General features: G+C 39.9%; 1 protein-coding gene across 2 annotated transcripts in view; it reads right to left on the bottom strand.

The window, feature by feature from the left end:
- The window catches only part of DNAJC1 (DnaJ heat shock protein family (Hsp40) member C1), a 126929-nt gene that overhangs the window by 16769 nt on the left and 94946 nt on the right, over positions 1-15214 (bottom strand). For both annotated transcript variants that reach the window (XM_033165892.1, XM_033165891.1), the window contains 2 exons: positions 14716-14806; positions 10912-11078 (listed from right to left, as the gene is read on the bottom strand). In XM_033165892.1, coding sequence (XP_033021783.1) covers positions 10912-11078; positions 14716-14806 — 258 coding nt within the window. The remainder of the gene's footprint in view (positions 1-10911; positions 11079-14715; positions 14807-15214) is intronic.

The following is a 15214-nucleotide window of genomic DNA, read 5'->3' on the forward strand; positions in this document are numbered from 1 at the left end:
TACACTCTCCTTTTTCTCCCCCCCCCCCCTTATTTTCCTTTTATGGAATGACTGCAGGAAGTTTTAGAAAAATGCACTGAGTGGGGCTTACAGCAGCAAACCACCCACTAAAGCAGGTCCAAGGATTTGGGAGCAGTCTGCTTTGGTTTTGACCACTTGCAGATCAGTTGCTGAGGTTCAGACACGATCCAAATACCTCTGAAGCAGCTTGCTTTGCCTTGGAACTCATGTTTCATCCAAAGCAGATGTACAGGGCTATCAGGAAGAAACTACAAGCAACAGCAGAGTCTTCAAATCTAAGTTGCTACCAGGGGCGTAGCAAGGTAAATTGGTACCCGGGGGCAAAAAAAAAAATTGTAACCCCCCCCCCCCTTGGCATGGGAAGGTCAGGTGGTACCCGGTGCGGAAAATTTCTTGTCAACCGCCCCATTGATTCCCCCCCCCCCGCAAAAATGGTTTTACATTATTTCACATTTTCTTACAAAGGAATAATAACAAGTAATAATTTAAAAAAACTTTTATTTATATCCCACCCTCCCTGGCCAAAGTCAGGCTCAGGGTGGCTAACATCAGATACACAACATTGGTATAAAATCAAACAATAATTAAATTACCTCCTAAAAACACCTCAAAATCAAATTGAAGTCTAATTAGATGGCTTTCCACAGGGTTAGGGTTGGGAACAATAAGTGTTCTCTGAACTGAAATTTCAGCCTTCATGACATAGGAAAACAGCCAAGTGAACAGCTATTTTGGTGGAGGAGGGTCAAGATATTAACCGATATGCATGAAATTTCATATATAGCTATATAATCCCTACTATAGTAAGATAAGACCTTCGGACCAGGCATTTTCAAAAAAAAAAAAAATCAAAAAAAAATCAAATCCCCCCCCCCCAAAAAAAATTGTTCCCTGATAATTTGTCACCCTCTCCAAAGGCTACGCCCAGCAATCCCTGCCAGTCCTGGCTACCTACAACATCTTTCACTGACACAGATGTTATACCTGCCCTCCCCTGAAAGGTACGATTTAGCAAGCATTTTTAAATATACAAATTTGCAAGTACTAGAACTAAACTGGCTAATAACGTAACAGGATCTGCATGAACAACCCACCCCGTTCTTTCCTTTTAAAGGAAGCAGTGGGGAAAGAGGAAGAGAGAATATGAATATGAATCCCAAACCAGTAATAAGCAATGGATTACGACAGCATAAAGAACTCATCCAGCTCTAGTGAGATGGAGAATTATTGCTTTCTCTGTCACTCAAACTACTTTCCAGCTATCCACAACCTTATCCCAATCTAACCAGGCAGCGTAAACTGCCTGTGACATTGCGGCATAAAAATCTCCCATTTAGTCATGTTTGATCTAGATTGGTACAACAAACATGATTGATGTGAATACAGTTTCAAAAGAAAAAAATTCTGCTTCTTTTTAATCTATTAAAGCAGGCATTGCAGTCACTTTTTTTTTTTTTTTTTTTACTTTGAGGCTATTATTAATTAGGCCAATTAAGTACATATCAATTCTGACATTCCTATCTCCTGAGTATCCCCACCAGGTCTCAAGACAGAACGTAATTAAGACGCTTATTTCTGAGCCATGCTGTTTCTGAATACTTTACAATGTTGGCCAGATTAATTTATAGTAGTTGTTTTCAATTATGTAGAATAAACCTATTACAGCATTTTCGTCGATGGCAACTGCTTATAATGTTGATAATCATTGCCCTTGTAATATTATCCAGATCTATAGTATGTCCACAATTATATTTGCACTGGTCCAATTTTATACGCATGCTTTATTTAGTCCTGGCTCATTCTCAGTATTTGCTGTAGTCCTGAGACAAAACTAATTTCCAAAAAACAAAAACCTAAGGCCAGATTCCCTTGGCAACTCATTCATCTTGTTCTTAAACCTCATCCAAGTCAGCTACAATTGATATGCATGTGGCAGATGACAAAAAGGCTATCAGTAGGAAGAACCAGAACATATATAGATTTATTAGGATCACAAAGAAAGCCCAGTTGTGCAAATTATTAACCAGGCAAGTCTTTGCTATGCTAAATTAGTCACCCCTGTTTACCATTTTCATATTCTCAGAACTGCAGAGGACATTACACACTAGCTAGCAAGCAACAAAATTATACCTTGGTATTTATTTCACAGAACCCTCATTTTTCATCTACGGTAAAGATGCTTATTATAGCAAGAATGGGAAAAAATTGGTTAAATTCAGATACAGTTCTAGAAGAATAAAGTATTATTTTCAGATTAATTTAAAACGTAACTCACTGATTTCTGATCTAGTAACTGCTATTTTAAATTACTGTCATAATTTATTCTAAATTGAAACGAATAAAAGAGAGAGGAGAGAGTAAAAGGTAGCAATACATACAGAACCACAGCATACATACCAAAGCAGATACAAAAATCTACATGTCCTATTGGAAACATTTATGAACTCGCAGTATTACTTTAAAAAAAAAAAAGATGCAACAATCTTGAAAATTGTTTCACAAGTTTAACATGTTGGTGCTTGGATGCAGTTCAAAAGCCAAAACCAGCCAATGTCAATACTGTCACCACTTAACAAAAGAAGCAAATGCTATCTGTTTGTTTTCATCAAAAGGCTCTGAAATGATTCATACTAACAAGCTACTGTTTGAAAGTCCTAGGAATCCAGACATGGATGACATGGTTTCACACAGTGAGGATTTTATAACAGGACTTGGTGTTGTAGAGTCATCTGCCTGCATCTGCCATGTAAGGAAGAAAGCGGGGGTGGGGTGGGGGGAGAGACTGGACAAATCAGGGAGCAGAAGGAGTAAGAAAAACCCATTTTTCCTTTGTTTGGCTTCTGCTGATTGGCTGCAGCAGTTTTCAGCAGAATGCATGGAGGGAAGGAGAGAGAGAACAGACAAATCACGGATTAGAAATGTCCCTACAGGAAATAATGAAAAGCACCAGCTTGTTATACAAATGCTCACCTAGTGAACAGTTTCCTGCGAACACATTGAGTTCGGAGAGTGGGACCTGTGTGTATAGTACCACCATCTAAGCTCATAAACCTCTAAGCTACGGAGGTGCCTTCAAGCTTTCATCCTGGGACTTGGGAAGCCACCAGCAGATTGCTGATGGGTGCAGGAGCCAGCCTCTGTCCTTGCCTTATTCCCAGTTGCACAAACCTTGGAACATGCTGCTGGAGTTCCTAGCTTCGGAAAGGTCAACCCTAGTGATCAAAAGCACCCAGACAACCTCTAGTATAAGGCAGGGAGCAAGAGAAATAGTGAATAGCAAGATGAAAACAAAACAAACTTGGTTTCTAGGTAGCCTAACACACTTAGCACGCCGTAAGTTTCAGCTCCCATTAGCCTGGCATGATCAATGGATCTTCAATATATTCTGATCTCGACCAAAAACAGTAAAAATAAAATAAAAAATGACCTCACCTATATCTTGTGCTTCACATGGCCTGCCAGTTGTTCAGCACAAAACAATTATATTCATTGCTGTCTGCATCTCCTCCAATAGACCATACCAGGCACATCTTTCCCCATCACCATTTTAGCCTGGCTATCTCCATAAAAAAAATAGTAGTTCAGCTTGGACTTATCTATTCTTTAGCTCCTTTTGCATTAAAATTGTAAATGTAAGCATCTCCCTCCCCCCTGTGCCATGAAAATGCTTTACATGGCTAGAAGAAGGATTGGAATAATGTATGGATGTTAGGGCTGGGTTCTAGTATGAGCACAAAGCCATAAAAGTGGTTTCAGTGCTTTCCTTCAAGTCACAAGAAGTCCTTTGGGATCTAAATTTACTGTGGAAAAATTCAAAATATAAGCAGCTTTTGAAGTGGCTATTATTTAGTGCTAACAGTATGTTTTTCATACAGTAGTGGATAAGCAATGGCATTTTCTTCACTTTCAAAACATTAAAAGAACACCTTAAAAATATCTATTTGTATATAAATTGGAGTGTATGTGGTATTTTGCAAATAACAACAATGTAGAGAGATGTCTCCTATTGTTCTGCAAATCATAAATTCCTGATACTGCACCAAGTGCTCAAGAGGAAAGAAAGCATCACAATTAGAAACAGTTCATAAATACTCAAGTCCATTTTATGGAAAAGAAATTAAAAGGCAATTTTTAATTGAAAGGCCAATATAATTGGTAGCACTTAGCAGAAAGCATTAACTCATTTATTTCTGATTAGCTTCCAGGCAATTGTTTTAATTCAGAAAAGATGTGAAATACTCTTTGGTAAATTTGATTATAGGACACTCAGGCATGTAGGTTCCATTGTGTTTGGCCTGTCGTAAGGAAGGTGCGGGTAGGCTATAGCAAGAGCAATATTTTCAAAATGCACACGTTTTGGTAAGTCACGCTCTTAAGAAAAAGTCAACACCACCCACATCAGTTCAACACCACCAAAATGAAACATTCACATCCCACAAAATAAATTTATTTCCCATAGGATGTGGTAATGGCTACTACTTGTCTGAATGGCTTTAAAATAAAAAAGAACTACCGGTAAACATGGTCACAAAAGACAGTATCTGCCAACTATATAAACACATGTGTGCTGCCTTGGGCTCCACAATGGAAGAAAGGAAATGTATTTTATTTATTTACTTAGAGATTTATAAACTTTATAATATATACATAAAATGTATAGCAGTGCTGTGTGTAGCATTATAAAATAAAACTACAATAACGTCAATAAAAACACCAGTAAAGAACGGTTGGTTTTAAAAAAAATTAAAAAATATTCCAAAGGTCTGTCTGAACAGCACAGCTCTTGAAAGGAAGAAGAGATTACTTCTGCCAAACCGGCAAGGAGTTCTATGGGGCAGGATCTGTCACACTAAAGGCTCAGTCCCTGGTAAAGTTCAAACCTCATTGAAAGCTCTCAGTAGTTGAGGTGGAGCATAAGGAACACAATAGACCTTAGGGCATAAATGTAAGAAGGCAGAATCTTCATTGGCTGGATTATAAAAACAAGGACCATTTAGCAGCAACTCTGTGTCATTTGTAACATCTACCCTTAGATCATCGTCAATTTGGTTTGGTAGAGCTACGAAGCGAAACACCCAACTTGCAGCAGAAAATAAACTAACTGCTTGTTATCTGTTCACTTGAAAGAAGAAAGTCAGCATAAGAATGGTTTAGTGTTTCAGATGTTTTATATTTATGTTAGTGAATCATTTAGTTAACAAATAATTAAAAAAAACTGGCAAGAAAGCACTGACTGACCTTGGCAGACCTACATCTACATATTATGGGATGCTATAAATTGCTCTTTTAAAAAATCCTACTCCTAAATCCAAGTCAAAACAGAATATCCAAAATCTAGCATAGAAATGATGTTATAATAATCACTAAATATACATAGAGATTCCATATTGAGCTCAGTTTGAAAGATAGCCAGACTTTTTTTCAGCCCAAAACAGGGAAAAACCAACCCACTGAAGACTCTCTGAAATAAGTGGTAGTTTTAAACTAGGGATTACTATCTGAGATCAATCCAAAAACTTTCTGCAGTGGAAACTTCACTTAATTCTTCATGAACTTACTGATGGCATCTCTGAATCTTGCAAATGCACCCATAGCACTTAATAAAATGGAGCATTACTGTTTATCCTTAAACTGCTTCACAGTGCGGCGAGATGTTTGCGGGTACTCTGCAGAATATGAAGTACTAGGGCAGGCAAATGGTGGGGGGAAATCAGGCAGAACTTATTGACTGGCTGCTCAAATGTGGGAAACAGGCACAATTTGGAGGGTTCACATCCTTACCCAAACCCTCTGAAATCACCTTTCAATCATATTAGAAGGCGACTAGGAGTTCCGGGTCCAAGCTACAAGGCTTTGAGATTTACATTATACTTAGCGACAAGTTGCCTAAGGCAATGTACAAACTTGCAATAAATAAAACACAAAATCAAAATTTAACAGCAGCAAAACAAAAGCAACATGCAGATATATGGCAGCAGCAAGCCGACAGGGAAATCAGCAATTTAATTAACTAAAAGCCCAAGTGTTTGTTTTCTTTTAAAGGTTTTAACAGCAAAAGCCAAGAAGTGAAAAGGCCTGATAAGTTTCCCACAAAGTGTCTAATTTCTTCCCATATCCTCTTCCTCATCTCCCACACACACACACACACACACACACACACACACACCTGCAAAACCATCTCCACGTTCATGTCTCAGGCTATTCTTTAAAAAAGAATTGGACATAAACTCCTTCCTGTCTTGGTCCAGTATTGCACATACATTTGCACAAATGTTATTGTATCCTTCAGAAGCAATGATAAACAGGTCTGACTTTCAAGGAGGAAAAGTACTAACATAAAATAAAAAGACTGCAAATAACGAAGATCATAACATGCCATAAAATGAATTCTGGGCATAAGTAGGGGGAAGGAAGAAAATAATTTCAGGTGACTGCAAATATTTAAAAGTCACAAGTCAGGCCCCGTGCTACGAAATTGACCAGAAAGATTACAATACACAAACACAGCTGGAATAGTTTAGAAGGCGCAGAGGAAAGAATTCTGAGCCTTAGCAACACCTACCATTAGTTTCAAATATATATACTATAAATGAAGCCACAGGGGTTGATTTTGTAAAATAAATAGAATAAATGAATAAATGAATGAATGAATGAATGAATAAATAAATAAATAAATAAAGGAATTAATGAGACGCAAACAAATAGAAAAAGAAAAAAAAACTTCCATGTGCTAGAATGAGTGTAATTTTTAAAAGCAGCATACATGTTTCAGACATCATCTCAGAAGAGGCACCTGCCTCTCATCAGTGAGGAAATGCAGGTAGCTGAGATACTACCTGCTGCGATACATGTAAATATCATCGAAAAACAAGGGAAGTGTGTTTCCTCCCATGTCAGAAGTATTTTTATTCATATGCAAATATATGTGATTTAATGAACTGATTGGCCAACTAAAACTCATAAGATTTATCAACTAAGATCTCTAAACTGAGTAGCTGAACAGACACAGAAATGCTTTTGGGAAAGTCATGGACCTCGAGTGGTTTATTCCTCCTTTGGAAACTCTTTTCTGAATGCTGGCACCAGCCTTCCCCTGCCCTGCCCCATCACCACTACTAGAATAGCCTTCTTCAACCTGATTCCTCCCCACAGTTGTTTCAGACTACCAGTCAGATCAGGGATATGAGTGTGGAATCCAGCAGCATTTGGAGGGCACACCTTGAAGAAGGCTGGACAAGAGACTTGAGAGATTTCTCCTTTCAGATTTTAATTCAATTCCACCTAGCTATGCTGTAGCATGGTGGTATTTGGAGGTGGCAACATCACCTCCAAATAATTTATTTTGTGGTTTCATTTTAACATACAGGACTGACCAAGGCAAATTGATTCCTTGCTAGGGTGGTGTAGTGGCCAGAGTACTGGACTATGTCTAAAAAGGGTCCCCACTCAGTCATAAAGTTCATTGGGTGATGTTGTTAGGCTTCTGGAAGAGTGGGGGGGGGACGTGGGTTGGGTGAGGCCTCTTAGGCCACCACAAGCTCCTTGTAGAAAAAGCAAAATTTTTAAATGTAATAAAATAATTTTAAGAACTCAGGATTTGTTATTTTCAGGTAGTTCAAGTGTAATACAACAAAGTACAGGTAATTGTAGAGTTGCAAGGGACTCATCTAGTCTGCAATGCAGGAATATGCAGGTAGCTCGATATTGTTTAGCCAAAAGGAGCACTACCAATATAATGGCTTTTCTAAGTTTGAAACTTGGTTCAACCTTTAGACTATACAAAGACTTTTGGCTAAAAATAACCCACAAACAGTTATTTAGGGTGGAATTTTAGTTCACTCTGTCCTACAAAGGTTGAGGGCTAGATATTCATTAAGAAACAATCAATTTCTGGCCATGCCTTAGCGCTGAATATCCTATCCTACATGCTGAGCATGTCTATTCATGTTTGACAGGTTCCACTGAACATTTTCATAGAATCATAAATTGTAGAGTTGGAAGGGACCACGATGCCCATCTAGTCCAACCACCTGCAATTAAGGAATCTTTTACCCAACACAGGGCTGGAATTCACAACCCTGAGAATAAGATTCTCATGCCAACCGAGCTATGCTAGTTAATGCAGTATTGCAGAGAGGAAGGAGATATGTTACATGTATATTGGGGAAAGGATGCCTTCTCTCTAAGCATTTCACTTTTTCATAATCTGTAAAAAAAAAATGTTATTTGGACTTGGCTTAATTTTAGAAGTTTCTGAATAACCCGCCCTTTTCAAAAACAAGCAACTTCCCTCACAAGCGACGACACCCTTTTGAGAGGGTAAGTGAGACAAGAGCTGTAACAAACTGAACACATTGATGGTGAACTAGAAATGATTTCAGTTACTGGTAGGTAGCCGTGTTGGTCTGCCATAGTCAAAACAAAATATAAAAAAAATTCCTTGCAGTAGCACCTTAGAGACCAACTAAGTTTGTTCTTGGTATGAGCTTTTGTGTATCTGAAGAAGTGTGCATGCACACGAAAGCTCATACCAAGAACAAACTTCTTGTTGTTCAGTCGTTCAGTCGTGTCCGACTCTTCGTGACCCCACGGACCAGAGCACGCCAGGCACCCCTATCCTCCACTGCCTCCCGCAGTTTGGCCAAACTCATGCCAGTCGCTTCGAGAACACTGTCCAACCATCTCATCCTCTGTCGTCCCCTTAGTTGGTCTCTACGGTGCTACTGGGAGGAATTTTTTAATATTTTATATTGTTTAGAAATTATTTCGTTTTGCAAGATGCTTCTTCTAGAGTAATGTATTGTTTTGGGGGAGCTCTCTAAAGGGTGGTGGTGCCTGATCACATACAATTTTTTTCCCTCTGCTGTGTGCGCACTAGACAATTACTTTGGGATTTTCTTTAGCTCTAGTTCAGAGAAGACAAGGACAGGCAGCTCACCTTGTTTGGAGTGAGCTTCTACTTAGTATTTATCTGCGGCTAGGTTTCTCTTTGAATGTTATTGTGGAAAGGCTGTTGCTAGGGTTTAAGGGATACTTAGAGATATAAATGTCATTGTCTTGCCTGCTTCATCAAATGGGTTTGTTGCTCTGTCTATACTATTAAGACACCTATCATATTACTCTGTTGCCATTTAATTGTATACCTTCCCGCTGTCCATCTAAGGAGCCACCATATTATTAACTGGAGTCAGAGAAGAGAAAGAGCATGTTTTGGCAAACCTGATCTGGGATTCAAGCTGAACACATTCTCACTGCTTTGATTGCTATTTCTGTGATGATGCCAGCAACTCGAACGTATTTAAACGAACGAGAAAATATGATGCGGACGAACAAGCAAGCTCTGCCAAAAGATTCTTGTGTGTTTCACATAAAAGCAAAGAGCTGTCCCCTTAGACCACCAACTGCAGGTGTTTGACCATGGGCTGCATCCAGTCGTAGTCATACTCAAGAGTAGACACAGTGAAATTAATAGCCATGACTAATTCAGGTCCATTAATTTCAGTGGGCCTTCTCAGAGTAGAACTTGGCTGGATATGCACACACATTTAAATGAATTTGAATTTCAATAGGTTTCCATTTTGCAGATGAGCAACACTGGTCACTGGAAAGCAGCAGATGCCACAGTCTTATAAAGCCCTCAACAAAAATCACATGGTTCATTAGAAGGTGTCTAAAATGTGTAAAATTTTGGGCTTCCTTCATGCATTGGTAACTGGCAATACGCTCTGCAAATCCAAGATAATGGTCACTTTTGCTTCCCTGCCGTGCCCAAGACTCACTTCCTCAATGTGCGGTAAATGAATTGCTGCCAATCACAATTGCCTTATTAGGCTCATGTAGAGCCACACACCTACGAATCCATCTGTCTTTCATGTCTTAGTAATGCCCACTTTGAAGAGTTTTTTGTTCTAATGTCAAACAAACTACTCACTCTTGCACTTCCTCCCTGCCAAGGACCCTCCTGCAACCCACAAAACTTTACAAGAGGAAATCTAATGTAAGCACTGCAGAATACAGCAAACTGAAAAATTTAAACTTTGAACATTTAGCACACAGCTGCCCTAAGGACCAATGGAACAAACTCTTATTGGAGCAAACCAGTCCCATTTCCTGATGTGTATATCTGGTTATTTAAGAGAAAGAGAGAGAGAGAGAGAGAGAGAGAGAGAGAGAGAGAGAGAGAGAGAGAGAGAGAGAGAGAGAGAAAGGGGGGGGAATTACATTTGCACAGCCAATCTCACAAGAACATGCACATATTTTCATACACAAGGAGAGAATTTGCATGCATTAAAGTGCAACACTCTTAACAGCGGGAGAATGAACATGTAGATATAGTATGCAACAACAAATACAATCCAAAGTCCAGATAACAAAACAAAACAATGCATAGCACTGGGGTTTAAGTGCCTTTTCCCTGATGATTAAAACGAACTCAATTCAATGGCAATTAGTTCCATCAGCACGTTCGTCGCCGCCACCCACGAAAGAAGAAACTATTTCTTTTTGTCCCCCCCTTGCCTGGAAAGCATGATCTCAGTAATCAGGAGTATGATTGCAAAACTTAAAGCAACTGCTCTTACAATTTATTACTCCTAGAGAAAAAAACAATTGGTGCAGACACTTCCTTATACTAGCAACAATGGGATGGCCACATAGGAGCCAACTCCCAGGGGCCAAGGTCCCTTTGGCCCCACACTTAATAAAATATTTGAGGGGGCTGTTCTTGTTTTTCATTTGCTGATTTTAAGACGATTTTACTGAAGATGTTGTTATTGTTATTTTATTGGTATTTATTGACTTGTCCAGAAAGGCAAGACAGTGTTGAGCAATCCATTTCTTGCCTGGACTTGAACCACTTTATTTAATTTTTAGAAAAACAGATATACTTGCCTTCCTTTTTAGCGATTTGTTCCTTTCTTCCAACCAATCATCCAATTGTTCTTCAACCTCTTCAATTGAAGCGCCATGATCATACGATGGTATAAATGCATTTGTCTCTGGCACAGTGTATACAGGGAATTCAGGTTTTGGTTTCTTGACTTTAGGTTTCTTTTCCTCTACAAAACAAAATTTGACCTACAATCACAAACTCTGCCCAGAAGCATGATTTAAACACCTATTGCACCCAAATTTTATAAAGTTGTTGTCACGCTTATAGATCACAGCTGCAAAAAAAGAGGTTACAATTTGGATTTTAGACATGCAGGGAGCAATCCTACACACAAGGTGCTGGTGCAAAGCAAGCTGGGGTAACTTAAGCCGGTGTAACCCGAACCAAACCCTGTTCAGCAGTGGGAATGCTGCTGCTTTTCTGCCTAAGCCTGGCAGATGGAAAACAAGCCTTTAAAATAGTGTTTTACGCCAGGACGCTAGTCTGAGTTGAGCAGCCTTACGAATGGGCTCTCTTTGGTGCTGCCATGCCATGCTCCTAGAATGCTTTCTTTTTGGGACTTATACAGTCGTACCTTGGAAGTCGAACGGAATCCGTTCCAGAAGTCCGTTCGACTTCCAAAATGTTCGAAAACTCAAGCGCGGTTTCTGATCGGCTGCAGGAAGTTACTGCAGCCAATCGGAAGCTGCGAAAGCCCCATAGGACATTTGGCTTCCAAAAGAACGTTCGAAAACCGGAACAGTCACTTCCAAGTTTTGATCATTCGGGAGCCAAAACGTTTGTGAACTAGGTTGTTCGACTTCCAAGGTACGACTGTACTGGCTTCAGCTCAGTCAGTTTTGGCTCATCCAACTGAGCAAGTTATGCCAGCATATCGTCAGCCAAGCCAGGGTTGGGGAATTAATGCGAGCGGAGCCCAGAATCAGCCAGCTGAGGCAGAGACCCGTTGCCTCCTCAGCTGTTCATTCCAGTGGATCTTGCCTTAGGATCGCTCCCTTAATGATCAAATGGCTTATTTCACTAGACTAGTCAAAGTCCTCGTACCTTGATTTGCAATGTGCTTTTGGGGAGTTAACGTTTCACAGCAAATTTTCTTGGAACCGTGGCAGCATACTTTTATATCACAACAGCTTTTCACACGATGAACAACTGGGATGCAGCTTATTGTTAAATCGCTTATTTGGGGTATGTTAATAATAATAATAAATAATAATAATAATAATAATAATAATTTATTTGTACCCAGCCACTCTGGGCAGCTTCCAACAAAGATTATAACTACCTTAAAACATCAGTCATTTAAAACTTCCCTAAACAAGGCTGCCTTCAGATGTCTTCTAAATGTCAGGTAGTTGTTTATCTCTTTGACATCTGATGGGAGGGCGTTCCACAGGGCGGGTGCCACTACCGAGAAGGCCCTCTGCCTGGTTCCCTGTAACTTGGCTTCTCACAGTGAGGGAACAGCCATAAGGCCCTTGGTGCTAGATCTCAGTGTCTGGGCAGAAAGATGGGGGTGGAGATGCTCCTTCAGGTATACTGGGCTGAGGCCGTTTAGGGCTTTAAAGGTCAGCACCAACACTTTGAATTGTGCTCGGAAACGTACTGGGAGCCAATGTAGGTCTTTCAGGACCGGTGGTATATGGTCTCGGCGGCCGCTCCCAGTCACCAGTCTAGCTACCGCATTCTGGATTAGTTGTAGTTTCCGGGTCACCTTCAAAGGTAGCCCCACGTAGAGCGCATTGCAGTAGTCCAAGCAGGAGATAACTAGAGCATGCAGCACTCTGGCGAGACAGTCCGTGGGCAGGTAGGGTCTCAGCCCACGTACCAGATGGAGCTGGTAGACAGCTGCCCCGGATACAGAACTGACCTGCGCCTCCATGGACAGCTGTGAGTCCAAAATTACTCCCAAGCTGAGCACCTGCTCCTTCAGGGGCACAGTTACCCCATTCAGGACCAGGGAGTCCTCCACACGAGAACCCAGAAGTGTGGTTAGTCCCACTGTTTGGAGGACCAAGAAATGATTAGTAATGATGGTTTGAAGTTGGCTTGTTTCCCTAAACCATAGTTAAGATTAACCAGAATCTGCCAGGGTAAGCATATCACGCATCACAATGCAGTAAACAGAAAACAGAAGCGTAGGTTTCCAAGCTCCTCCTCACAACCTGCCAGAGGAAAAGAATTCACAAGCCCAAGGTTCACATAACATGCAACTCTAGTTTAGTGTTATGTCCAGACACAGCCATTCTATAATGCTCTGGTCTAGTATACCCAAGCAACACAACACAGGATGGGTTTTCTAGTTCAGAACAGGATTCACTCTCAATAGATAGGCTTCACAGTAAGAGATATAAATGGAGTCTATAGCTCAATATGAAGCAGAATATACTCTTTACAGCTGAAGGCAGGGATAACCGGAATGGACATTTAGGGTTTTTCAGTTTATAAAAGTTTTAAACCCATAATATGAAAACGTGTAAATTAAACGGCTAAGATTTTTTAATAATTCTAAATAAAAGCTTTAAAGAATCCACATTCTTCCCGTGTTCTTTTCAAACAGTTGGCAGTGACCACCAATGTGGCTTAGTGGCTCGGTTGTCAGACTAAGACCATGGAGACCCAAAGCCCAAAGCCCCCCTCAGGCATGAAGCTGCCACAGGATGACCTTTCATCACTCATCCCTCCATCTAACCAACCTCACAGGGTTCTTGTGAGGATAAAATGGGTTTGTGGGAGTCATATGTAAGCCATTCAGAGCTCCTTGGGGGGAAATTGGGTGGGGTTGTGTAATTATATAAATAAGATATGCCATGCAATTTGTTTTATCATTATCAGCTGAGATAATAAGCATCATTAACCCAATTAAAGCTATATCAGAATCCAGTGCAAATCCCTCTAAATAAATCAACCTCATGCCCTACTTTCTACTATATACAGCACAAAACCATTAACATTCATTTTTTTTGTGGGGGAAAGCCACACAGGACAGTGGTAACTAGACAGCTACAATTTGAAGTTACTTTGCATAATGTTCATCCTATAATAGAAAAGGATGAAAACAGGTATTTTCCAGGGTCAAAATACGGACATAAAATGAAGCAAACTGGAAAGTGTACAATAGCATGAAGAGATAATAATATACACAGGAATATTGAAAACTCGAAATTTGTAAAATGTGTGGTTGTAACGAAAAAAGTAAATTAGTCACAGCTTTTTCTAATGGTATGGTAAGTTATATATTGCAGTTAATCATGCTTATTAAGCAGTCAGGAGAGTTGTCTCTCCAAGTTCTAATTCAAAATATCAAAGGGGTCACAGCTTTGCCTCATAAGTTTTGCATCTACAATTTCTGCAGGTGCATATAATTTTGAGTGCATTTTAGAATACTTAGAAGTCAAACCAATTTGGAACTGCTATAAAATGCACCACCAATTATTTGAATTATTTCCAGGCATCCACAAAACCAAGGCAGGCTCTCGGTGTCTGCTATTTTACTGCAGACTTCTTAGGTATTTTCTCTTGCAAATTATTAGCATTTCTATCACATTTCTGCCCAACGTTATTTGTTACTCAACCAATTCGTTTGCATGCATTAAAATTTCTACAGAGAGTTCCGAAATCCAAATGTTATTATGCAGCAACTTCGTACTACAGTGAAGTCGGTCCAGAGCAATCCTGTTTTCTGCACTTGCTGCAACGCACAGAACACATTGGGGAGAGAAAAAAAACCGTGATCTTACCCCACCCTGCCATCAGTCATATAAGGGTATATGTAATCAAGACTGTGAATAAAAATAAAAACTTACTCTGAAGTGTTTCCAGTTCAGCCCTAGCTTGGGCCTCTTCTTTCTCCTTCAGTTTTGCTTCTTTATATTCTACATACAGTTGTCTGGCATCCTTTAAAAGAAATGCAGTGATATTAGCATACCAAACAGCTGGCTGCAATGACACCATTTTATATGATTAGATTCAAGCCCCCTCAATTAATCACTTTGGGTGAGGGGGTATTCCTGTGCTGACTCAATCAAATATTTAAAATAGTGGCATTCATTACACATGAGAGAAAACAGCGCAACTGTGCACCATGACATAGTCAAAACAGCGGAACTATGAAGAAGTTGCACTGGTGCAGCATGTTAACTCTCATGAAAATGTAACTGAGATCATTAAAAATGTTGTGCTTACAGATTTTGAAATGCTACATTCCTTGCTGGCTTCCTACAGTATGCAAATGCATGCTATCAATGGCTGCCACAAAAGACACCATTCCAACTCAGTTGCTTATTTGCTATGAATTCAACGCAC

This window comes from Lacerta agilis, chromosome 12, assembly GCF_009819535.1.
Source record: "Lacerta agilis isolate rLacAgi1 chromosome 12, rLacAgi1.pri, whole genome shotgun sequence".
Lineage (NCBI taxonomy): Eukaryota > Metazoa > Chordata > Lepidosauria > Squamata > Lacertidae > Lacerta > Lacerta agilis.